We start from the raw sequence: 25,802 nt of genomic DNA, 5'->3' as shown, positions 1-25,802 counted from the left end.
TGGCATTTTAAAGTCTGAGGATGGCAGTATTTATGGTCGGCAAAGGGACTCTGAAACAAATATTATTGCTTAAGCAGAGCAGCTTGCCATGTATCTCTGAGTCACATTTGTTCACCCCGCTGACAAGAACACAATTCTACCTCCACTAGCCCTGTAAAACCAGCATGGCTATTGGAGGGCAATGTGGATTTTATACCGTCTCATGCATCATTATCAACTGTCAGCAAAGCTCCAGCTGTGGAATCTTTATTACTGACGGTGACGTAAGAGAGAGATTGAACCCGGCTGGAGTTTCAGACCCCATGGTGATGGTTTGCTGCATCAGTAGTTAAAAAAAGAAATCATCCTTTGAGCTTCGGAAAGAGCATTAGATCAGACAGTCCCAGCAAGAATTTGTGCCACGATACCATTTTTACAGAGTCATTTTCAGAGCGTATCTGCATTTTCAGATGTTTCCTGTACTGCTTCTCCCCACGTATCCCATTTCCAAATTTAAGCTGCAAATTTGTGTTCCATTTGCAGCTGGAGAGGGTTGCAAAGTCAAGCTTAAGTTTTGGAGATGTTTGATCCATCCATCACAGTTGGTACATTCCTCTAGGATAAACCTCAAACACCTCAAGTCCTGAGGCAGTTAAGAAAATGGATCAGAAACCTGTAGCCATCAGGTTGTGCTTTGCGGAGGGACAAGAAATACCTCTGGCACACATTTTATAGTGTATATAATAAAATAATTCTTTGGCCCAGGACTGCAGATTGTGTGTGCTTGGGCTGCAGGGATCCCTGGACACAAAGTCAGGTTGTGACTATACCTGGTGCATTCCTGAGTTCCAGAATAACAGCGTGAAATGGAGAAGCAAGACCAAGGAATGCTGAAATTATAACCGTGACATTTCCTCACTGCATTTCTAGTAAACATAGGTTGTTTAAAGCTGAATTCTAAACATGGAACTCACAACCCCAGACCTTTGCAAGTCTGCTTTGGGAAAGAAAGATGTTTTTCCTTTATGTCCTGGCAATAACTAATTTAAATTCTGCTTTCTAAGCACTGGCAAAAGACTGCAAATTTTACAATGCAAGTATTCAAGAGAGGATTTTCTTTCTTTTTTTTTTAATTGAAAGAGTTATTTGTCTTGAGTTTGGAAAAATACTCAACTTTTACAGGGCATAGTGAATTTGTGGTCTCCTTTTAAACAAACACTTTTGAATTTCAGATATTTGTTCAGCCTATTTATCACTGCGAAAGACATTGAATGGTCTCTGAAAAGCTGCCTTCTTGAAACATTGCTTAGAGTTCATTATTATTACTATTGCAAGCCTAATGTGACATTATTCTTGCCTATCTTCACCCTAATGTGCTATAAATCTTTACTCTGGATTATATTAAAATTTCCTAATGCCTTTCTTGGATGAATTTGGCCTCATATCCTGCAGCCAGAGAGCTGGGATGATGTTCATTATCGTCTTCCAAAGTCTGGTAAATCACAGCTATTTCACAAGTATCTCAAGGTTTTGATTTGTGGATGCTCATGAGGGGGAAAAACATCCTTTTTTTTTTTTTCACTGGCCTTCAAAAAGGAGATTTTAAAACTTCTTTTCCACTGAGGGCACTGAAAGTCATTTCCCCTGTTTAAACAACGTTAAACTTCAGCCCACCCTTGGTCTTTTAAAATATGCATAAATAACATGGTGAAGAGTGGGATTAATTTTCCCTCTTAACTATCTTGGACAGCCCTTATAATGACTAGTTGGTATCAGCTAACACCTTTCTAGGCAATTTTAAGGCAGAAAACACATCTGATCCTGTCATCTGTTGGGTTAGTCAGTCTCTCTAAGCAGATCCTAACACAGGCTTAAACGGTACTTGGAGAGTTGCTGTCAATCTTTTATTGGCTTCCTTTCACTACATTCAGTTCAAGCTTTTCCTTTTCATCCTAAATGGCAAACAAATGCTTGGGTATTGTCATCTGTTCGTGGTCAAGCCATGATCTGAAAATGGAGCTAAATTCCACAAGTACATTTCTTTCTGCCAACAGTTCATCTGCTCGAATCAGCTACAACCCTCAGTGAAATCCTCAGAACACCGGGTGAAAAGCTGCGCCCCACGAAATTGGGGGAAGTTTGGGGATGTAAATTGGGCCAGGACTTGCTCATAATATTTCCCTTGCTGGAAAGTTCCTGGGCCAGCCTATTTATATATATATATGTGTGTATATATATATGTATGTTTTATAAACTTTGCAGGGAAAAACTCGCTCTCCTTCCAGATTCAGACTTCACCGGTCGCCTGCCACAGCAGCTCTCATGCTTGACTATCCAAATGCATCTAACGCATCCCACCAACTCCAGATGTGGATATCAAACACAGAGAACCGGACGGGAATATTTCTTTGCAAGAATTTTTGGAAGGATAACGTAGTTCCTGCAAACTATCATTTTTCTGGTTTTCTGCTTCTAACAAAAAAAATGAAAACAAAATAGCTCATTTTGAATCAATATGACATGAAAGTGCATCTGGGCCCTGCAGAGCATCGTGAGAGTTGTAATTTGGGTCCACTTCATGCTTTATTCTTGCCTATGAACTGCACTCTTTAATCACACCATGCATGTCCCAGGAAGAACTGCAGATTCTCCTCTAACACGTTACAGGAGATGGAATTGGTTCAACACACCAAAACAGCACTTCATTCTAGCACTAATAATCCACTTCTTATTCGAAGTAGGACATATACTGGACACTGGAAGTTCTCGCTAGCCCGAAACTCTGGTGTTTTCCTTACTTTTTACATGGTTTGTAAGAAAGAGAATTCCTCAGAAAGTGGATAAACAAGCCTTATCTGTTCAGCTGGATGTATGACACAAAGAGATTGATGGTGGTGGTACCTGCTGGGACAATGACTCTCCTCTCGTTGGTGGTCATGTTGGGAGGAGGCCCGTTCTTCTCATCCATGTAGGTGCCGTAACTCATGGGGTTGGACTCTGTCCCTGCTCCGACGAGTTTGCTGCATTTGTTCACGCTACAGTCTACGGGGGACTCCCTGAAACGTCAAAGGAAACAGATGACTTGTCATTATGATGCATTTTTCATCCCCACTGGAGCAGAAGGAGGTTTGGGTTACAGAAATGGCAAGTATCCGGAAGGTGAGAAGTTAAAAGGAGTTTCTTTACTCATGGGAGAGGCCATTCCTGGCCTGTCACATGGATGTCATAAGGTGATCTATGAACCACAATGGAGGGGATCTCTGATAAGAAAACCAGTCAGAGGAAAGAGAATTGTAAGCGCAAAGAAGAGTAACTTTCAAAGGCAATAGTAGCTGTAAGATTGCACTCAGTACCTCTGAAATACCAAAATTCACCAATCAGATAAAAAGCGAGAGCTAATTGCATTGGACTATCGGTTACACCTCCTGCCCGCGCCTTTCCCCCCCCCCCATCCTTTATTGCTCAGCTACATTTTGGCAGTGTTTCAGATGCAGCGTGATGCTCCTAGGAGCCCTGTTGGACTGATTTGCTCTTGCATTGTGTTAAAAACTTCCCTGCACATCATTTCTCTGTGATAGTGGAGTCTATCAGTTGACAGAAAGGTTGTACTTCTCACCTCGTGACCTAAGAGTAAATCAGAAATACAGACACATTCCCCTTCGTTCCACTAACAAAGAACACAAAATACCCATGCCAAAATGACAGGACACTCACAGAATACTACAATATTAACATGGTGCCTGGGAAGTCATATTTGCACAGAGCTGAATGCAACTGATCTTGTCGGTTCTTAACAGTTAAACAGTCCCAGGCTTGTCTACTACTTGGATAGGAAATCTAGAAATCTTCGGTGCCTCAGGCGTGAGTCAAGAACTTCAGACCAGAGAAAGTGCGTGCGAAAAAGGCTTTGGCCCCGGTTTTACTTCTGAGCGATGAGGAGGGAACGTTTCGCAGCTCAGGTGGCTCTGTGCTAAGACCTGGCCGACACGCAGACCCTTGGCAAGCAACGGCCTTTCTCTGTCCTGCTCCGGGAGAATTATGAGCCTATGAAGCACAGATAGAGAGCACAGATTTTGTTTTCCTCCAGCTGCAGTAGTAACTCAAGCTTTTAGCTCTAGAGGTTATTTAAAACACCAGTTCGCAGCCTGCCCACACGCACACAGCTCTGAAGAAGGTGCCAGGGAATAGCAGCATTATTACCCTCACCTTTACAAGGGTTAATTAATGTGTAACCTCTGTGCAAAGTGAGCGCAGAGCCCATATCGAGCACAATTTGCTCCACTCCTTGAATCACACGACCGTCCTTCTTCTCTGCCAAAAGCAAAGTGTCTGGGGAGGAAACCACTTGCCGAAGGGTAAGAACTGTGACAGTGCACCAGATCCCACCCTCTGAGTTCAGCTGGCAAGACTTCCAAGTGTGGACACTCAACAAATTTGTTTCTTAATCTGAATCGGGGTGCGGGGGGGAAGAAAAATTACCAAAATTCAGTTATCATAGCTGGGAGATAAATGCTCCACCGAGATACTCTAAGGCAGATGGTAATTTTTTCCTCATGTCTTACTGAGGGAATGTTGCTTGAAAATGGAAATAAGATGTATAACTTACACATGTTCGAATTTAAGGTTTTACTATTTCGCCTACTGTTTTTCCAGGCAGGGAACCAAAATCCGCCTTCAGAGAGGCAAACTGCTGAAGGTTTAATGTCCCCGTGGCAGCCAGAGGAGAGTCTGAACAACTGCAGGGACACCAGGGTTTGCACAGGGAGTGTGATCATTTCTAACGTTCTGTCGAAACACTCTGTGTCAGGTGTTAAATGCTGCCTGTGCTGGCAGAGAAAAAGCCCTGAAGCAGCACAAAGGGTCTTATTCTTTCCCGAGGAACGGGCTGTCCTGGGAAGACTTGGTGAAACGGCGAGAGCATCTGTGCTTCGAGGTGTCAGACTGTTCTAAGGGCTCACTCTCACCTCCTGCTGTGTAGTTAAATTTCCTTGGATAATACCCCTGCAGCTGAGATACGCACTGTTTATGATAAAATTATTTCATACATAATACTCATACAGAACTATAGGATATATCCAGACTCTCCAATAATAACATCATCTAAAAAGAGTATCTGTACATGCTTTCTACTGGCATGAAATGACACATATGAAAAGCCCACGAGGTCCTCGGCTGTCTCTAAGCATCATGCACATTCACATGACTGACACCGCAAAGTAATAAAAGTAACACCAACACTCTAAGTCATCTCCTCGGTGGTTTTGTGATGATTTTGCAGGCTGTGGGCTTGGCAGTTGGGACCCTGCCTATCTTTAGCCTTGCTCTTAAAAACTTAACTGGGCAAGAGACCGAACTGCCCTTAAGAAAAATACTGTGAAATCTTTAGTGATAGCAATGGGAAGATCCTTACTTTTGTGTCCTCTGTAACCCAACATTTCCTACTAGATCCAAATGGAGCCTTTTTTTTTTTTTACTGGGAAATGAGACTGAATCATCTTTACAGCTCCTGGATGCCTCTTACCACACTGTCCCCGCCTGAGATGAGGGATTTAACTATCCCAGCAGAATGTAGGTGTAGCTGTGAGCAACACAAAGAAGAATTCAGTGTGGGGAACAACTACAGTATCAAATCAGAACAGGGAGCTGCGAGCTGTGAATAGCGTATTCATTGGATACAGCTCCTTTCTTAGCTCATGCATTACCCACAGGCAGATGTAGATTTATAGAAAGATTTCCTCATTATTTGAAATGGCTTCTGCAAGGGGATTTCAGATGCTGGGTTAATCCTTGACTTTTCACAGAGAATTCAGGCTTTCAGGTGGCTACACATGCTCAGGTTCTGGGCAGAAAACATCGCAGATCTGCGGAGGTAAATGGATATAGGCTGCTTTCACAAAATCCCTTCAGTATATTCACCGTGGCGGTGACAGAGGCCAAGGAATATGAAGCCGAACTCGTTCCCACTGTCCGCCCAAAGACTCCAGCAGCTCCAGTAGCAGCCTCTGGGGATGCCAAGAGCCTGCTGTTTGGGGAAAGTTTACGCTAGACTGGCCAAAACGGACAAGCAGCAAGCCTGGCATTGACTAAGAAAGGCTCTGTACAGCCTCAGCCTGTGTTCCAGATACCTGGAAATAAAGAAAATACTGTCCCAGGGCCTCTGTCTAGGAATCACCTCTGCCTTTCATTTGAAAGAGCAAAATAAGGGATTTCAGTGTTTTTTGAACCTGACTCAGCTGTGGTCAGTGGGTTATTTCCTCCTTCTTTCTATTCCTTCCTTCCTATCCTTCCATTCCTCCTCTCTTCCCATCTTTGTTTGTTTGTTTGTTTTTAAATTTGCCACTTTTTGGTGCAAGTCCCCATTTGGTCATCTCAGCTTTAATCCTTACACTTGAAATTAGATTGTTGTTGTTGTTGTTGTTGTTGCTCAGTGAAGAACAGCCACACTGTGACTCTGCTTGTGATTCCTCTTACGGGCAGGGAACAGAGCTACCAGGACAGAGTTACAGCTCCTTGAAACTTGCATCTAACTGCACTTTAACCCTGACCCTCATCCTGCTCTCAGGAATGATTCTTTAAAAGAATCTTTTTTATCACATACAGGTAAATGTGGACAGGAGGTAATTGCAGAGGCTGCTGCTCTGGCTGGGACTAGAGCAACACAGGGAATCCCACTAGAGGGCTCACATGCTGCTTAAAGGGGATTTAAATTCTTCCAGATATCCTACATGGGTTTTTGTTTTGTTTTGAGACAATTATTGTGGCATAAAGATGTTCTGAGATGCCCGAACCTCATCCATGTGCACATCCAGCACCGTTATTCATTCACATTTGGAGATCATACAAATTTTGTAATGCCTTTTTAAAAACCACTCTCTAAATGTAGCTACAAATGCAGATCTGCAGTGTCTCAGTAAGTACAGTCAAAAGTTGGAATGGCTGTTGATCAGCTCACCCTTTGCACTTGGAATTTATGTAAAAGGCAAGGAAAAAATCTATTGGACAGTAAATTTGGTTAAACTGTACCCAGTGTTTTTCTAAATAATCCTCCTCCTTATTCATTGGAATTTAAAATGCAAAAGATTTTTTTTTAATATAAATGATTGTATTTACATCATGAAAGGTCCCAACAGAAATCCAGGCCTAGTATGTTAGGAACTGTACAAGAACATTGTGGGAGACAGATCTTTCCCTGAATAAATGAAATAAAGACAAAAACCCAGCAAAGAACAAAGATTTCGAGTTACATTCCCAGTCCCTGAATTCAAAACTTTCATGCAATTCCTCCTTCTGAATCTTGCAATAATATAGAAGTTCTATTTTCTCCCCTAAAACACAGACCACTGCCACTGATTGAACATCCCCTATACACAGTTATCTGGGGAATTCTTTCCAACTTGAGAGTAAACCAGGAAAACCTGACACGAGGTGGAAAGCTGGTCAGCGTTTCCATGTTGTTTAGCACTTGGGGGGATGTCTCTGCAAACCAGGCTTGGAGAGGTTCTTCAAAGACCTGTTTTCCTATCCTGCTGCGGACCAAATCAACTCATCACCCAGTCAGACCTGCTTCTGGTTGCTACGAAAATACAAGAAAAGCTGGACACTGTCCCTTACTGTCCCCCAGCTCCCTCCACTGCCAGATTTCCTACAGCTTTATCACTCCCTAGAGTACACAAACCATTCTCTCGATGAGCAGAAAACACTGGCACTTCAAGTACAGGTGGAACAAGGAATAAAAGCTGCTCCCTCTAATGAGGCAGCTGGAACCCGATAAGAGAGCATGCTTGAAAAACAAGAGAGAAAAGGACAGAGAGGGAGGGGGAACAGGTTTTGTTATTCAGCCCGCAGTTCAAGTTCATTTATATTGAGCCTGGCGTTTGTCGCTTGGATGGTGTGTTGGTTTTGCTGGGCAGCTGATGGGCAGAGGAACAAGCAACTGGACTGGCCCAGCCTGGAATAATGAATATGGGGGGAAAAGGCACATTTTTAGGAAGAGAAGATGGATAAATCAGATGAATGTTCTCATTTCTTGGGTGGATTTGAGCTCTTGTGCTAACAAGTTATAAAAGGCAAGGCTGGAAGCAACTTCAGCGCTTGGTTCTGACATTCGAAACAGTCTTGGTTTTTTTTCTGAGGGTTTGGGAAGTTGTTACCCTTTTTCAAAGAGATCGAGGACGCCTAGTTTCTGCCTAAGAAACTTGCAGTCTTGAGCAAACCCATAGAGAAGGATTTCCTTTTTGCCCAGAATAAACACACTTCTCAAAGTCCTTTCTCTATGGGTATCACAGCACTTGGAGTTGTTAATGAATCATTTGGTCAAAGCAGTATTATTTCCCCTTTTTTTTCTGAACAGATGAAGAAATTGTAGCACACAGATCACAACAGAAGGGCAGCCCAAAACATTTGATTCCCAAGACATGCACTGCACACACAATGAGAATGTTACACAGACTTTTGGACATATAAGCACCCACACATACAGAATTCATACAGAGCATGTAGTCCTCATGACTACAAAAAAACCCCAACCTGCTGTTACTTTCAAGATCCAACCCTTTAGCCGTGTGACCTAGGGATGGTGTTTTTCAGGAAATAACTCATTTTCCTATGTTCCAACCTCAATTTTGAGATTGGAAACACTAGTGCAAAAATCCATGTAGTTCTCCTGAAGTCCAGAAATTATATTAAGGTTCAGCTGGGGCAAGATCAAATTCAGTGTACAAATTGCTGTCAGAGACCAACTGACGCAGAGACCTTTATCTTGTAGTAAAATCAGCATCTACTGTATACTTACAAGGAAAAAAAAACACGCTGCCGTTTGAAGTCTTTAACACCATCATCTCACTATAGAAGCCTGAAAGTGCAAGGCTGCTTTCTGTTTCAAACTGCACTTTGCTCGGTTCTCAGAAACCAGGAAAATACGCTGTTACAGAAGCCCTAAACTAACCCTAAAGAAGAAACCCCCTCGATTGTTTAACTGTCCTGTATTAACATTGTACAAATGTTAGAGATGTTTGTGACTTTGAAATTAAAATTAAACATTAATATGCACTCTAAAACCTAATGCTAAAAAAGTTTTTCTTTATTGCATATATTTTAAATGGAAATAATTTAAAATTTTTACACCTACAGTTTTTGCCTAAGAGGGTACAATTTTTTCCCAGGCTTTTGACTTGTAGAAATGTTTTTGAAGAGAGGCAATCTGACCTGTGATAATAAAACAGTTTCAAGTTTTTGAATCTCTTATTGAACAAGGAAATGATCCAGCTCCCCCAGCTCTGCCTATGAATAGTGGGGGACAGGTTTCCTAGCTCTTTGGCTAAAAGCTGTTGAAGATACATAACTAGTGGGCCTTTCATGGTTAACGTCACCACTCAAATCTACTCCTGAACTCTCTTTTTCACTGGTGGTCACATATACTCATGCAGAATTCATGGGCATATATGACTTTTGTTTTGTTACACCTCACAGACTGCTTGAAAGGACCTCAGTCTCCTATTTTTCTCTTCTCTATCAAATAGCTCCCCAGTTTCATATGGTTGCTTCTGCCTTGCCAGAGCACGAATCTAGTTAGAGATGCAAAAATAAGTGCCCTCCAGTGAAGCCCATAAAGTCAATTAGTGCAGCTTCATTCTGGAGCTGATATAAACACAGACTATTCCTGCATGACCGACTCCATCTTCAGGAGCCCTTTGAACCATGGCACGTTTGTGGGATGCTGAACTCAGTGATGCAATGTGTAATTCACAGCAGTGTTTGCGGTGTGAACTCTGTCCCAGCAGCCTGGTGTCCCAGTCTGTCCAGCGTTCGCAGGGACTGCTGGAGATTCCTGCTGTGGAACTGCACGAGCAAGATCCTCTGGCCATTAAAAAATGAGTGAAGTCTGGGGGGACGACATGTGCTTTGCTTTTATTTAAGATTCTGTGGATGTGGAGAGGGCCTTTCCTTACCTTGATCCGTTCATGTGGTCATATTCCCTTTTGACGCTGACCCGGACGGGCTGATTGATCCACTCCTGCTGGGGAGGCAAAGGGTTGATTTTGTGCGGCTGGCCGTAGTCAGGGTTCCCTGACGCTGTCATATCTGCCTTGGGGAGGTGAGCGGCAGCGCCGTACGTGGAGTCAAAGAGGGACTGGTCGTCGCTCACCACCGACAGAGCCTCCTGAGGAGAAAAAAAGAAGAAAAAACAAGTGCTCAGAGTCATGACTAAACTAGTAACTCCACTCTTAGTCTCTCTTTGAGCTGGTGAGCACCTGTGAGGGCCCCACAGCTGCCCAGCGCTGTCTGAAATTGCCATCTGCCAGGATTGCGGGTTGAATCAGATCCTTCGGGGTCCATCAGCCCGTATGCAAAACCAGCGGGTTGCTTTGTCCTGCTGCTGTGTTGCTCTGGGTGGGGAAAGCGTTAAGCTTAGCTTAACTTCTGCAAAAAGTGAAGTGGCCGCTGGGTGCTTCATCATTCTCATCACTCGCTATGAGCAGCTTCATCTGCAATTCCATCCAGTTACCTGCCCGCCTGCCTGCACTTGCTGGTCCAAAACCAACCCAAGAGACACGCAGCATGTAACAGTTCTGGAGTGGCATTTGAAGGTCTATACGTCTTCTTTCAAAGGGTCTTGTGTGGCGTTTATATTTTGAGGTTACGAGCAAAGGAGGAGCAGTCAGTACAGGTCAGAGTTATGGGTGTTGATGGTGGGATAAAAAATGCATTACTTGACACTTTTTGTTTATTTTGTGGGAAATGTAGGACCGGTGAGTTACCAAACTGAGCATTTCTAGAAATGCTTAAAACCAGGAAGTTGTCAACCTTTAGGTTTTTTCCTGCTGAAACTCCAAATGTTGACAAAACCTTTTGACTATCAATTTTCTTGCATTTCTGAGGTTAGTTTTGCGAAGTTTTTCCACAGTCAGGAAGGGAAACAGAAATTCTGAGAGCTTAGAAACATGCAGCTGCTGGAATCCTCCGACTACACGAGAATCTACGTGCAAATCAGATATTACCAGGCTCATGATATCATCACAAAAATGTCAATAGTCAGAATTTACTGGGTAAACGTGAAAATCCCTCTCAGCTTGAAATTAGCCCACTTAGAAAGAATCAGGTCGGTGCTCTACATTTACAAATATCAGCACTTTTCTATCTCAAATCTCAGATCACATAGCGAACCCAAATAAGCCTGAGCAGCCCAAAGTCTAAAATGTGGGGTTCCTTGCTTTATGGCATGAGGTGATAGGTGAACCCCAAATACCTGGGGTGCTGGGCTGACTTACAACTGTTTAGACCCAGTCTAGACTAATCTGTGCATCAATCTTACTGGTCAGAGGCAGGGAACCCATGAGTACCATTGCAGAATCATGAAAGAAAGTGTTAAAATGTTTGGTTTTGGAGATGTCCAGTCTAAAAACATACACAAAGTTGGGGATTTTTAGGGAAAAAATATCTGGGAAAATGACTGCTCTGCCTAAAGCCATTTTTCTTCTGAAGAAAGGTTCTGATGGGAAAAAAAAATTGGAAAGCAGGGATCTTTCCGGATACCATCCCGCCCCTCCAAAAAACCCAGCCCAAAGAACATCCCTGGACTGGGATCAATGATTGATGCTGCATCCAAGTACAGCTACCTTTACATACACTTTCCTCTGAAATATGGAATATCTGATGGAGGAACCTTCCTCCTCAGATAAGGATCTGCCTTGAAAGACAAAGTGGCTGCTGGACCCTGCCTGCAGCAGCAACTGTCATTAACTAATAAATTATAATCTCACAGGCAGGCAGCAGTTGCACGAGAAACTCTGCATTTTGCTGCTCGAACGGATATGGACTACAAACTCCACCATCTTTAAAAATGTCGCACACAGGAAAAGAAATTCAAATGCCATGGCAGGAGCAAGCAGTTGCTGAACGAGGAATCATTTGAGCTAAAACCCTGAGTTAGTTACAGCCACAAAAGCTACAAACTCAAGGCTCTAGGGGAACCGAAGATCAGAGCAGATCAGGCAGAGATAGTGGCTTGTAACACCTGCTTAGGACACGGGTTGTGCATGCAAATAGCAACCAAGCATCGCTGGTGGCATGCAGGGGAAGGTGGGTGGCACGTCACCGACGCCTCCTGTCACCGGCTTCACCGTGGTGGGTACATCATAGAATCACAGAATCATATCGGCAGCTTCAGAGAAAAACAAAGGGGTGGCAAGCAGTAGGTCACCTTCAGCTGGCAGGGTCAGGGTACAGGGACCACTCAGATGCCACCCTAAGCAGTGAGGACTAGCTGAGACTGAGTTTAACTCTCTTGGAAGAGGTCCTGCCCGAGTGTCAGGCCATGAACCACATGTACGACCTTCCTTCCTTCTACTCACTATCAGAGGGTCTGCTTGGCTAGATTCAATTTTGAAGGACTAATCTGTTCAGGAAACATTTGGCTTCAGTTCTGGCCGAGGAAGAGATCAACAGTTGAATACTGGAGGGAGAGCTTCTGTCCCACTGGAATCAAGAGTTACTTCGTGTTTGGCAACGGGCAACTGGGAAAACACATGGAGGCACGAAAGGTGCTAAAATAACCTCACTGGGCAGCCACAGCTCGCCAGGGTTCCCCCCACGCTGTTGTGTCTTTGAGCTGGCCAGGCTGAGTCCGAGACAGGGGTCTTGTGTGTGTTATTCTGGCGTATATGTTACATTATATTGCCTCCGGGAATAGGCTGGCTTCAGTTTTTCCAGTTTTTAATCACATTCCTGGCATAAATGTGGCAAGTCCCGTCTAGGGCAGCTCACGGCGGAGCGGCAGGCGGGTTCGGCTCTCTGCAGAGCGCAGCCCCAGCCTTTGCAGGGCTCATATTAAAGACACCCATTGCTACGGGTGCCGAAACAACTTTCCTTTGAGCTGGCACACACCTTAGACATGAATACGTGATATGGCTATTATTAATAACAGCCCACTAATGCTTCAAGTGGGTTATTCCGATTACTTACTGCGAAGCGGAGCTGGCATGCAGGCTTTAGTAAAAGTTTTCGCTTAGTTAATGAATTGAGCAGGACATTTGAGCCAATATATGAATAGAATGGGTCTGAGAAACAATCTCGAGGTAAAAACCAGGGGCAACTGTGCAATGTAAACGTATGATGGGAAACATCGTAATTTACCTCGATGTTCTTCCATCCACAGTCTTTGCTGCGTTGACGACTGCACTAATAATAGAGCTTGCTCCAGGATATCCTCAGGTCCTCGCGAGGTTTGCTTTGGACAAGGCACCTCAAAGTTCAGGTTTTAAACCTTATCCAAAGTTCACTGGCAAGGAAAACTTCATCCCAGGTATAACCCAGTATCTACAACAACGGCTCTTTCCAGGTGCATGCAATTCTTTTACAGTGAATATTGACTTTGAGCTCTTCGCGTTCACTTTTCTGGCCATAACCACATTTAAAAGGCATCGCTAAAGATCAAAGGTTCATCCTCCTCCACAAAGTCTGACTTATAAGAGAAGAAAATGCTGAGTACTTGAATCACCATGCCATGCATGGAAAGATTTCTTCTGCCTCTAGAAGGGTGACTTTATTTTTTCCCAATAACATCTCTCTGCCACTCTTAGTCCTGCAGGAAAATCGCTCTTGAAATGTTTTTCTAAAGAGAATGCTACCAGCACAGTTCACTGTCTTAAGAGCCCAGATGTACAATGCAAAGCACTCAAATACAAGGTACCAGCAGCAACCAGCCTCACACACGGCCTGAGGTTAGCGCAGAGGATCCGTTCCTCGAATAGAGATCACTTTGGCATGGCAGTTTTACAAGTCAGCGCTTCTGCTGCCAACAAGCAGAGACGAGATAACATCAGCCTTACAAGAAAATGAGTCAAACGTAAAATTTAAAAAGGAGTAGAGTCCTTGTTGGTCTTGGGGCAGCAGATTAGGATGGACTGGGCACTGAATTGAAGGCAATGGATTGTTCTCATCCGTGCCCTTGACCTTGGCGAAACCTGTAGGGATGCGTTCCCCAGCCTGTGCCTTTCTGCTCCCTTCAGTCCTGTGTTGCTCCGCTCTTCACAATTCAAATAAATGGGAAACCACAGCTTAGTAACTCACTCCAGGGAGGAAACAAAGCAGGAATAAGTTAGGCACAATGAGCAAAAACACACTGAAATTAGGCAGCTAAAAAATGGGGCAAAATGATTTTGCAAAATTTCTAATAAGGAAATATATTGTTCTTTCTCATTTTTACATTCACGGCTTGCATGAAATTTCATGCCAAGTGGGTAAAAGAAGGCTGTGAAAATGACTGCTTTATTATTTTTGTCTCAAGATCCCCAAAACCTGACTCAAAAAGGAAAAAAGAAAATCATGCTTCTGTACTTCAGTTTTCAGGAAGGCACTTGACTTCATACACACATTTATAGGCTCTGGACCGACGACTTTTTTTTCCCTCAGTCTAGACTTCACATAAATCAGCTCAGAGCCTATTTTGGTTTGTTTCCAACAGGCTAAATACCAAATGGGACTAACCAGGACACACACGGCAAGTTGCTGTGTTAGGGCTGGTGATAAGGAGGCTTAAGGGGCACCAGCCCCAAACACGGGGAATCTCCAGGAGCTGATTCTGTGCGGTCTCAGCACAGAAGTAGGAGAGAAAGTGGGGAAAATATAATAAAATAACCTGCCCAAATTACTGCTGTGGCCTCTTGACCTCTTAAAAGTAATATGGTAAAATCTGAGGCTGGACACGTCAGATGGGTCACATCGTGATCATACAGGTTCTGAAATCCTGGAGAGACTGCTGTTCTGATTTACCCGCACCTCTGGGTCCATAGATCCCATTTCAAGTACTTCACACCCGTGAGATGATTTGGGATGAGCCCTGAACCTTGGGGGTAAAACCTTAAGCCTCTTAAAAGCGCTGGGAGCTTTGCCACTGGCCTGGCTTGAGCCAGGTTTCATTTTTTGGCAGCTAATTTAACTACAAAAGGATTCGCCTCCACGAATTAATCAGCATAACTCTGCTGCGGTGGGAGGACTAGATGATCTCTCAAGATCTTTTCCAAGCTATGCAATGTTTCCAGAAAATCAATCAGCCTTTGCCATAGATTAACACTCTCCTTGGCCAGTTTAATGAGCTTATATCACTGCTGATCTCTGTCCACAGCTTTTCTCACTAAGAATAACTTGACACTACGTGGCTGATTCCTTTCCAGAGCAGGGCAGTCAAATCCACCTAGTTTTAGTTCACCTTCCTTTTCATTTTTTTTTTCCCCTCATCCTTGTAAAATAATTGACTTACACTGAGCAGATGTGTTGGTAAACAGAGGCACGTGGATATAACTGTGAACATACACACTTTGGTAAATATTATTGCAGCATTTTTATGGTCTTTTCTGCTGAAGACACAGGGACGAGAAACTGCAAGATGGTTTCAGAGCCTGGCTGCCTGACAAACCCAAACTATCCTGAAGAATAAATGCAGTTTGCTCAGAAATCCTGGGCTGACCTCGGCTTTGTCCCGCTCCTCTCCTTGATGTGGTGCCAAAGGCTGCTTTTGGGTGGCAAATATTTCATCAGGTGTTTGCAGACTGAGCGAGCGCTTTGTTTCAGAAAACCTGAGCTGACTTTAAACTGCATTTGCCTGTTGCAATAGTGCCACCGTTTCTCTGAAAGGAGAGCTTTTTGGTGGTATTTTTACTCAGACCAGAAACTGAGACTATATAACGATCCTGCTCTTTTGTTTTCCACATGCAAAGAGCAATCTAATATTTGCAAAATAAATGATTCACCCTAGAAAGGAAAATGATAAAATGAGAAACCCAAAAGTATGGGGGGTTTGTCATGAGAGGGGCTATGTCACACCCATGTGTGCCTTGGGAAAGAACATAAAACGGAGCCTTAAAAGCACAAAGGAACAGGTGCAAACCAAAAAAAAATTATCTTTTCAGTTCAGGTTTCTACCTCCAAAGCACTGGAAACTAGAAAAAGAGTGTTCTCCCAGGAATTCAAGACCTGGGAGGTGGCAGTTTGGAGAGACACAAGTATTTCAGGTTCCTCTGAGCTCTGACTCACCGCTACGCTGCTGCCCATTCATTATTTTTTATTTCACTTTGATACCATTGTCCCAGTTACATTCACAAACACCGCAATCGTATCCTGTTTTGTTCTCTGACACCATTCCCTTCACAATCGCAGGAAGCCCATCAGGAAACATTTCATCGGGTGCTGTTATGTTTCCATCCGCAGAGAACAAAACATGCACTTTCAGCCCAAGATGACTTATTCCAGACTAAGGAAAAACAACAGCATGAAAGAATCAAAGTGGAGTCTCCAGGAGAGAGCGTGGTGTGTGAAACAGGGGTAGGAGTCCTGAGCAAATCTCAACGCCTCTTACCAAGGGAGTGCTTAGTGATGGAAAGGTTCAGCCGCAAGGAAATAAAAGGCACAATCTGTCACCCACATCCACAGTGCACATCGCAAGGTCTGGACACTATAGCAAAGGGGGCAAACACTGAATCCTAAACCAGATCTGGCTTGAGATTTCAAGCGTTTGGGCTCGAGTCTGTTTGCATTCTGGATTTGGTCCCAGTTCCTGAGCTACGCTGGGATTAAATCTGCATTCAGGGTCTCAGTGCTCGTGATGTTCAGGGCAGAAATTCGGTTTTTCAGCGCAGAGCTGGTTGCTTAGGCTCGCTGTCAAGTGTGCATCACATGAAGCACAAAGATAAGAGGAAATGCGGGAGGTGGTTCAGGACTCATAGGAACCTACTTCGGCCCCCAGAAGCATATGCAGACACTTGATAGAACCCTGTGAAGCTGTTATCTGCCTCTTAACGAGAAAAAACGGGATTAACAAGTCCCAAGGTTGAGATTTTCACAAGAGCCTGAAGTTACACAAACCACACACACATTTTGCGGGAGCTGGGAGCCCCAGTCCCTTGAATCCCTCTAAAATTTGGGATTTAAAACTCATGAGACTGACCAGCCGAAAGAGTTGGCAACAATACCCAGACCAGGTTTTCCAATTCCTTTGCCCGCTGACCCTGGCTGCAAATAGAGGTGCCATCACTGCCCAGCCGAGCACTGATGCCTTGTGCAGAACACCCAGCCTGTGCCGGCTCCTGCTCCAGTTCCAAACTGGTCTCCTCCACTTGGCAGCAGAGCTGACAGCTGCCACCCCGCTGGGATGGCACAGATCCGTGTTTTTCTTGTGCGCCGAGCCCAGCCCCTGCGGCTCCATCGACAAGATTGTTTCTTGCATACGCCTATAGGAAAAGCAGAGATTTTGCGAACGAGCCTGCCCGTGGCATTCCAAGGAAAACAGCTCAGCAGGATTACACCAAGATATTTTCTTTGTCAATCTCCATCGAGATATTTGAACAGGAAAACCCGGGTTACACCACTGGAAGTTCTCAGGGGCTTTTCATTTCTTTACGAAGAAACTCTGGTGTTTTAATTTTCGATTCAGGGATAGCCACCGCTCCCACCTCTTGGATGAAATGTCCAAATCCCATACTGGCACCTGGGTTGGAACCCACAGTTAACATTGCAATATAAAAAGGAGTTGACAAGGTGCTACTCTTAGTGATATCAAACACCACAGAGGAAAGACTACACTACAAACACTCATGTTTCAGGAAACTGCAATAGTAAAATAGCTTCTGATGGCTGATGCTATAGCAAAGCTATTGCTGAAGACAAACATACAGATTAAATATATACTTCTAATTCCATCTCTTGTGTCCTGTCTACTAGAATCAGCCAGTGAATGCCGCCTTCTGGCTAACTCAAGAACAGATAATATGAGAATACAAATTTTAAAATGGCTTTTTTACAGCTTTGTTAATGTCCCCGTGCCTCAGTTTCCCTATCCGTATGATACCTGCTCCTAAAAGAGCTCAGAATTTATAGTGTGATCCGATGTCCTTGGAAGAAGGGGGTCATAGAAGCAGCAAGTGTTATCCTAGGGCTAGAACTGCTAGACAAAAGCAAAAGCTGTTCTCCTGTGGGACTGAGCAAAAAACTCACTGAAATCTCTTATCAGGAGCCATTAACAGAGAGTCTGTTGGTTTTATCAGCGTGGCATGGAGAAGGGCTCTGAGCCTTGCTCAGATAAATGAGATCCTTTGCTGCTGCCACCTCCAGAGGTCTGTGCTCAGGGATGGTTTTCCACACCTGTGAGATCTAAAGGCTTTTTCTCTGGTTGTCCTCGGTCCTGGTGAAGCAGGAGCCGTGAACAAGTTGATGACAGGGAGTTTCAGATATTTCGCTGCAGGGAAAGCAGGCAAGACATGGAGCACAGAGTGTTCGGGAGTTAAATCCCAGCACGGAGACCTATTCAGTGCTATGGCTTCGTGTAGGTCACTTAGCTTTGCATCCCAGTGATCTCCAGCAAATCCCCACCTGTAGCAATTAATGTGATATTTTTAGTTTGGTTAGGATTTTTTTAGTGAAAATCATCAGCTCTGACTTGATAACTGTGAATACGGAGCTGTCAGGCTCCTGCTTTCATAGCAACATCTCTAATAGACAAAGCCAGCATCTCACGGGTGCCGTGCAGAGACATGAGCTTGTTATATTAATTTTACAGCATGAAAACCAATGCAAAGCAACCAAACGCTGTTCAAAGTGTGCACCTAAACTAAAACTAAACGCCAGGCTCACCCCAAAAGCTCATGTTCCTATAGAGGACAACCTTAACATGCAACGCTGTGATGTTTTCTGAGATGACTGCACTATGTTTTGCCTTTTGCTGAAGCGTTTCTTACGCTCAAATCATGCGAACATAAATAAGAAGCAGGCGTCTCGGCACATCTCCATGTTCTTAGCAGAGCAGATAGGGCTGGCCTTATCTCTAACAGGGCAAGTCCCCTGAGCTGTGTTGAAAAGCCTTTTATCAGATGCAATTTAAAGAGAGTTCTTTCTGAGATGTAGCTCTGCAGCTCTGGCAGGGAAATGGGGCTTCTGACTAAATCTCCTCTGGTTTTATTTAGCGTTGGGGTGAGGGAATAGGACAAGGTTCTATTTGTGGGGCTGGCAAGACAGGGCTGCTCCTTGCGCCTTCCCTGAAACACGGTTCTACTCCCTCCGTCAGAGGAAAACCCTGTCAAAAATGGCTTAACGATCTTCTAATATTTCCATGCAATTAAAGGCCACATCTGTCTCACAGACCCTGTCCTCCTTTGCTAATGTACAGACATGAACTAAACAGTCTGTCTTGTCGATTCGCAGGGTAACAAAGGGGCCTATTCATAACACAGGCGCTTTGGCTATTTTGTGTGTGTGAAATGAAATAGAGTTTGCATTTGGAGAATAACCTGCATCGGAGCTAGCGAGAGATTTCTGCTCTAATAAATCAATCAGCTTTACCGGCTAATAAAATAGCCCCCCTCCTAATTCTGACTGTGCTAACCAGACAGCCACCCTATAGAGAGGCAACGACGGTTTCTGTGCAAAAGCGAGAACCTACGCTCGCTTGCTATTAAAACTCTTACAGGGATTTAAAAAATAGGTATCAGCTTGGCTGGGATTTTTCAGGCCACTTCAGAGAAGGAGTTAAACCCAGCCTAAGGAATTTGGGTGTCATCTCTGGCAGCCTCTTACCACTGTCTTTACCTGGCTCAGAGCCGGGTGCGGTTCTGCTCTTGTCTTTGCTCGGTTCTTTCTGAAGAAAATAAGAGCATTGCAGAAAAAACAAAACAAAACAACAACAACCAACCAGCCTTCAAAGACCCATTTCTGATTTGTTAGTGAAATCGAGGGCTTAAAAAAAAAGAAAGCGGATCGAGGTATGCCTTGGCATAGTCCCAAACCAATACCAACATTAAGTTTCAGGCAATATCTGCACGTATATCCAGGCGGATAGGGCAGTGCAAGGGATATATTACTGTTCACTTAACATTTTGCTTGTAAATACCTTGAGGGAATGGGCTGTTAGGGTTTTTTTTCCTCTTTTCTGAGCCTAGCACCTTGGCACACTGGTCCATATGTGGTCTTGGTCTGTATCTCTGCCCTCTTAGTGCTTTCACAATAAAAACAAATACACTAATAATGTTCACACCTCAGTATACCTCATCTGCTCAGCTTTCAAGTGAGCAGGAAGCGTACAGGAGGCACAGAAAAGATGATCTTGTCGTTTCAATACTAAAATGATATTGTATTTGGGAGATGTGGACTCATTTAGCATTTAGGCAGCAAAATTGTTTGTTCAACTCGAGTGAAAGTTCTCTGTGCAAAATGAGGGGGTGTCAAGGCCACAGGGTAAAAGATGGACAAACCCACAATGTGGTGAGATGCTGTTTTCAAATCCTGAGAAAATTATGGAGTCTGTGAGAAATTTTCCACTCCTGTTGTTGGACAAAAAGTCAAAATTATTATCCAGAGAAGTCCACCTTAAGTTAACCAAAGTATTTTGTTTCAGATATTGTGTTTCATTTCAGTTTTAACCTCTTCATTTTTCTTAAAATATTGCAGTTGGCTTATGTTTCTAAATAAAGAGTAGTTTCAAAACAAAACTTGGAAAACTTGAGAAAGCACAAAGAAGGGCTTTCAGCAAATGAGAAAACTGGCCGAAAAATCAGGCTTTCCAGTGAAGAGGTAGGACTTGGATAAACTTGCATCTTTCTGACAAAAAGACACCAAGTTGAAAAAAGTCAGACTGTATCTAGCATGAAGCTTCTTGTATACATCCCTGATATAAACACAGAGTAAATTCTGGTACAGCTTTTGGAGAAAGGGCCAATTGAGCCTTTTTAGGTTTGCTACCATGCCAGCAAAGCCAGCAGAAGTTCTGCCTTCGTCCTTGAAGCGATATATGGTCAAATCTTCTGTGTAGCTCTTTGCATATTGATGCACTGAGATGTGAATGCATGAACGACTCCAACTCAAACGCACACAATATGCATTATCTGTCTCGGCAAAATTACAATAGCCTATAGACTTTTAATGATATTTTCAAGAGGTTATACAGACACCTAAAGATGTATTTAGGTGCTCAGACATGTTTTAAGAAAATCTATGTAGTTCTTAGCTCTGGCTGATTTCATTTGCCAAACCACAAACGGCTACAGGATCGGAGGTCTGGCATGTACCAAGCAATACAGCTAATGAAGGGGCAAAAATAAATATTAATGTTGCTAAACCTCCACCTGCAGGTGTGAGAATAGATCAGGCTACCTGGAAATATGAGTCATCTCCCAACAAGAGCTGGTGGGGCAAAAGCTTATATGTGGTAACGTGTTAATGCTGCAGATAAATGTGGGTGTGGGGAAGCAGAGACCACAGAGCACCCTCTGGTTTTGTCTTCGCAGGAGAGTCTCAATCAGCTTCCAGTGGCTGCAGATCAGATCAGACCATGTCTCTGGCTCTAGAAAAACAACAAAGTGTAGGGGAAGCAGCTGAAAAAATGCAATGGCAATGGTGATTTGGATTCTCGTGACACTACTTTAGATGCCCAGCTACAGTGTGATACATGAGATATTTTCTTTAGGGATCTCTTCAAAGGAATAAATATGAATCAATGAAGTGGAATACATTTTATCCCTCATTTAAAGCTTATGAAAAACCCACTCTCTGCCTTAACTCAACATAAAAAATCCTCAATAAACACGAGTAGGAACAGAGGATTCTGTTTCATTCATCAGGCCCTTTTCTCCCTGTACTTGCCTGCTATTCCCATTTCCTTCCTCGCCTTTCACACCAAACATATCCATTGCACACACCCACTCTGCCTTGTTTGTTTGCATTCACAGACAAATTGTTTTACAATTATCCTTTTCAAAAATTAACATTTTTTTTCTTATGGACAGCAGCAAAAGGGTTAGCTATTGGGTCCTGGTTCCTTTCACAAATGGGGCAGTTTCTCCTCAGTTTGTCCATCTCCTGCTATCTTGGCCAAATTCTCTTCTTTAACCATTTTTTCATATTAACTGAAGGAACCATTTAAAATTGCTTTTGTTGAATGAAGATGGGATTGACCATCTGATTAAAACTGACCACATATTTAAAAGGCAGATCCAAGCTTAGTAAGTCTGGGTAACATAAATCTGGGTTTGTATTTCACTTTAGGAGGGAGTTTTTTAAGACTTAAGCAGTAAAGTGTCTCCTTTGGAGGTGCCCACCTTCTTTTTTGGCTTAATTTAGGTTGAAAGTCTAATCCATTCAGCAAGTATTCATAAGACAGGTTTTTAGTTCGTCCTGTGGAGTAAAGAGCACGTAGCCAACGCTATTTAAAAAAAAAATATTGGTTTGAATGAAATTGCTGAATTAACAATTACATAGTTACAGGAACTTTCAGTCTAGTCCCCTAAAGACTTAATTCATGCATTAGAAGTTAGGGGCCTCCCTCTGCAATTTGTTTGCATTCTGCCCATTGTATTTATGGAATTAACAAGCGTTGTAAGTGTAACTTTTGCTTCTGTTTTCAGTAAAATAACAAATCCACTTAAACAAAACGCACAATGCAATAAGTATGAAGCAGAAAACATTCCAGGAGGAGTTTGCTTGTCTCAATTTCTGTTTTAAGGTGTGTTTAATTTAAGTATGATGGTCAAAAATAAGAATGTGCATAAATTGAAATAATTGGGGATGAAAAGTGTATGTGACTGTGACTCATTGTATTCAGGTCAACTCTATTCACAAGCACAAGAGCTTAACATTTTGCTGCCTTAATTCTTTACATAAAGAATATTGCTCAATTCATTACTGCTTAATGTTACGTTCAGCAGAATGAACCAGAGGTTAACTGACAAATAATGCATTTGTTTAGAAAGAAAAACCCATTTTTACTCAAGCCCATGACACAACCAGCCGGAGCAGCAGAGGAGGTTAATGTATGTGTGACTATGTGGATTATAGTCACACCCTCACCCAGACACAAACCCTATGCAAGCTGCAGTAAGAACAACAGGAAACGGCCTGGGGTATTTATAGAATTATTGTGTTTATCCTCAAGTGAGGTTCTGCACAGATTATTATGAAGTTTTTCATGGGAGTGGATGCAGCTTGTGTCAGCTGGACGTTTGCATGCGCTTCACCCAATGTGCTCCCTGCTCAACTTGCAGAGCTCCCTCTCTGCTTTTCTTTGCTTTTTGAGAGTTTGCTGGATTTGGGGATTTCTCTGCAGCACAAACAGGAGCCCTGGTAACCAGCGTGTTTGGCCCAAATCTATTTGCTTCACCAGATTTACAAACGCACAATAATATGTCATGAGAAAAAACCAAACCCCACATATGTCAGTGGTCCTGAATTTCTGAAAATGCAGTTTACCCTACACTGAGACAGAAATTCTGTGCATTTTGCATCCTATTAACAAATAAACTGATGACACCAAAATGCTTTTATCGGAACCCAGGGCTCACTCTTCAGGACACATTAATCCACTCCTGGAATTCTCTTTCTTTGGAGAATCATTTCCATGTCCTTTATTTTCAGGTAGGGTCATGAAATGCCTTCCCATTTATCCCTTTCTCCTGGGGAGGCATTCAGAAAAATTAATAATTTTAATGGAAAGATCATTTACACATTCTGAGCCTTGCCATCTTTTTGCCAATCTGAACATTGTAAAGAGACTTTTTTCTAATTCATTCCCATCATCTAAATTTGGCCTGAAGTTTGATAGAGGGGAAAAAAAAGAAGCACATATGGGAGATGAAATAGATAATATAACAACTCAATATCTCTGTAGGGTAAAAAACTCTCCACCCACTCACAAAACCTATGCAAGCATATATCCATCTATGCAGACCAGTTTATCTCAGTGAGAGATACAGAGTAAGGAACATTAAAATAATAATGATAAAAAATAGTGCGACTCAGGAAGCAAAGAACCTGTTATTACTTCATTGTCAGAACAGTTTTCTCTTATCTCAGTGACATCTCCTGAGGTTTGTTCAACTGAGGAACGGCTCATGAATGTTCAGCTCATTTCTTCGTTGACACTCCATGGTCTCGAAAAACCTCAACTAAAAGCAATCAGAAAAATCCATCCTATGACACTTAGGCCATTTACAGCCTGTGACAGTTATTAGCAAATGTTAACCTTTCCTTTGAGAAAAGAGAAGGAAATACTGCTTAAATTTAAGCTTTCAAACATCGTCCCCCTCTATCTTTGCAGTAAAACAGAGCATCTCCATGATGCCATTGTTTGCAAATATAATAAGTCCCGGGTTTGTCTGTTTAAAAAACAAACAGCAACAGAAAAGCACCAGGAAGTCCCGATGAATGGGAGCAACGCCACATTTCTGTATGTACCATATTAATTAATGCAATTGAGCCAATATCCGAGCAAAGCTTGTTCCTATGAACACTGTTCAAATCATTATCAGTTCTATTAGCGCTTCATTATGGTTGCGCTGATCAAGACCAGATTTCCCAGGCTAATTTGCATCATATTCTGACAGGTGCTAGTCCAGGTGTCCTATTGTCATTCTGAATTAATAAACATGATTCAACCCACTCCTCCTTTTATCATTTGTGTGATAGAGGGAATAATAGAACCGGAATGGGCTGGCGGGGGCAGAAAACAACTTATCTGACTTTGTCTCCCAAAAAGGCTTTTCCTGGGGTTTTGCCAGGTTTAATTCTGATTTGGACAGCCCTGCTCTAAGGTATCTTGAATCTTCTTGCAACCCTTAAAGTCACCGTTGGGCATCCTCGGCATTTAGACCCTGTCAGCGCCTACAGATCTGCCTGTCTCCTTGCCTGTCAATTCGTCACTCGCAGCCAAAAATTAGACCCCTAAAGCCATCCTTTTTTAAGCTTTTTTTCTTTTATTTTTCTTCTTTGTACAAGCACAAGTGTCTCTGCATCAGGCTTCATGCTTTTCTGGCTCAGATCAGCTGGAAGGGCCCATGTAGACATGCACCAAGAGCCTTTTAATTGAGCACAATCTTCATTAGAAGTCTAATTGTATTTATAACCGGGCTTCTAATCTTTTTAGGACATAATTTCTAGCTCTTCCCTGTGATGCTAATAAACTCATTTTTATTAAATAAATGCTGATATTCTTATGTAATTAGAATGCAATTCAGGCTTTCCAGATGAAAATACCAAAAGAGCTGGCAACAGCCTTGCCGTGGCATCCAGCTACAGAACTCAGCCCCGTACTGTCCTGTTCCTTCTTTCTCTTATTTTTCAAAGCCTCTCCGGCCATGTGGTCTCCAGAACCAGATGCCTCCTGACACGTGCACTTGTATCATATGGAGTGTTTATTATGAGCCCAGCTTGGTGACACGAGAATATTAATGCACAGGCAGCTCACAACCGCACCACTCTTGTTTGCTGTTTTCACCTGCCTGATAACTCTTGTCGGCGGAATCGGTCCTCACATTTCTTAGATTTTTTCTGCAGGGGCATGTCCCTTGTTTGTTTGTGTTCCTCAAGCCACATACCACTTTCTCCGCATTTAGTTAGATCAGACCTCTGCTCATCCAATCTGCAATACAGTTGTCCATCTAAAAATACGGGAGGTAAAAAAACAGGCTTTCTTCATTACCTTCAGTAGAATGAATTTATAATGATGCTCCAGTTGTTTGTATGCAGGTATGTGAATTTCCTAGTGTTTCTAAAAATTACTTCCACCTTGCCTCAGGTACAACTAGACAGAGAAAACTTGGTCTTCATGGTACATTTCTCAGCTCCTGCACTAAGTAAGGTCCTGTGCGCCTTGAGCCGGTTAAAATAAGGAGCACTCCTCTAAAACACGCTAACGCTTCTGCACAGAAGAGCAAGTGAATATCAAGAGACGAAGACTCAGGTTACCTGTCTGGCTAATCTTGTGCATCTCTTTATTGACCCTGTACACCTTTTTTATTAGGACAAGTAAAGAACCAGCCTCTCTGAGTGAAATATTGGCACCTGTGATGAGG

At 43.0% G+C, this 25,802-nt stretch overlaps 1 protein-coding gene across 4 annotated transcripts in view; it reads right to left on the bottom strand.

Annotated features, from left to right (window-relative positions):
• FLI1 (Fli-1 proto-oncogene, ETS transcription factor) overlaps positions 1-25,802 on the bottom strand; it is a 71,133-nt gene that overhangs the window by 20,718 nt on the left and 24,613 nt on the right. For all 4 annotated transcript variants that reach the window (XM_065652083.1, XM_065652084.1, XM_065652086.1 and 1 more), the window contains 2 exons: positions 9,927-10,138; positions 2,881-3,035 (listed from right to left, as the gene is read on the bottom strand). In XM_065652083.1, the coding sequence (XP_065508155.1) occupies positions 2,881-3,035; positions 9,927-10,138 (367 nt within the window). The remainder of the gene's footprint in view (positions 1-2,880; positions 3,036-9,926; positions 10,139-25,802) is intronic.

Source organism: Caloenas nicobarica, chromosome 26 (assembly GCF_036013445.1).
Source record: "Caloenas nicobarica isolate bCalNic1 chromosome 26, bCalNic1.hap1, whole genome shotgun sequence".
Lineage (NCBI taxonomy): Eukaryota > Metazoa > Chordata > Aves > Columbiformes > Columbidae > Caloenas > Caloenas nicobarica.
This window is presented reverse-complemented; position numbering and strand designations above follow the sequence as displayed.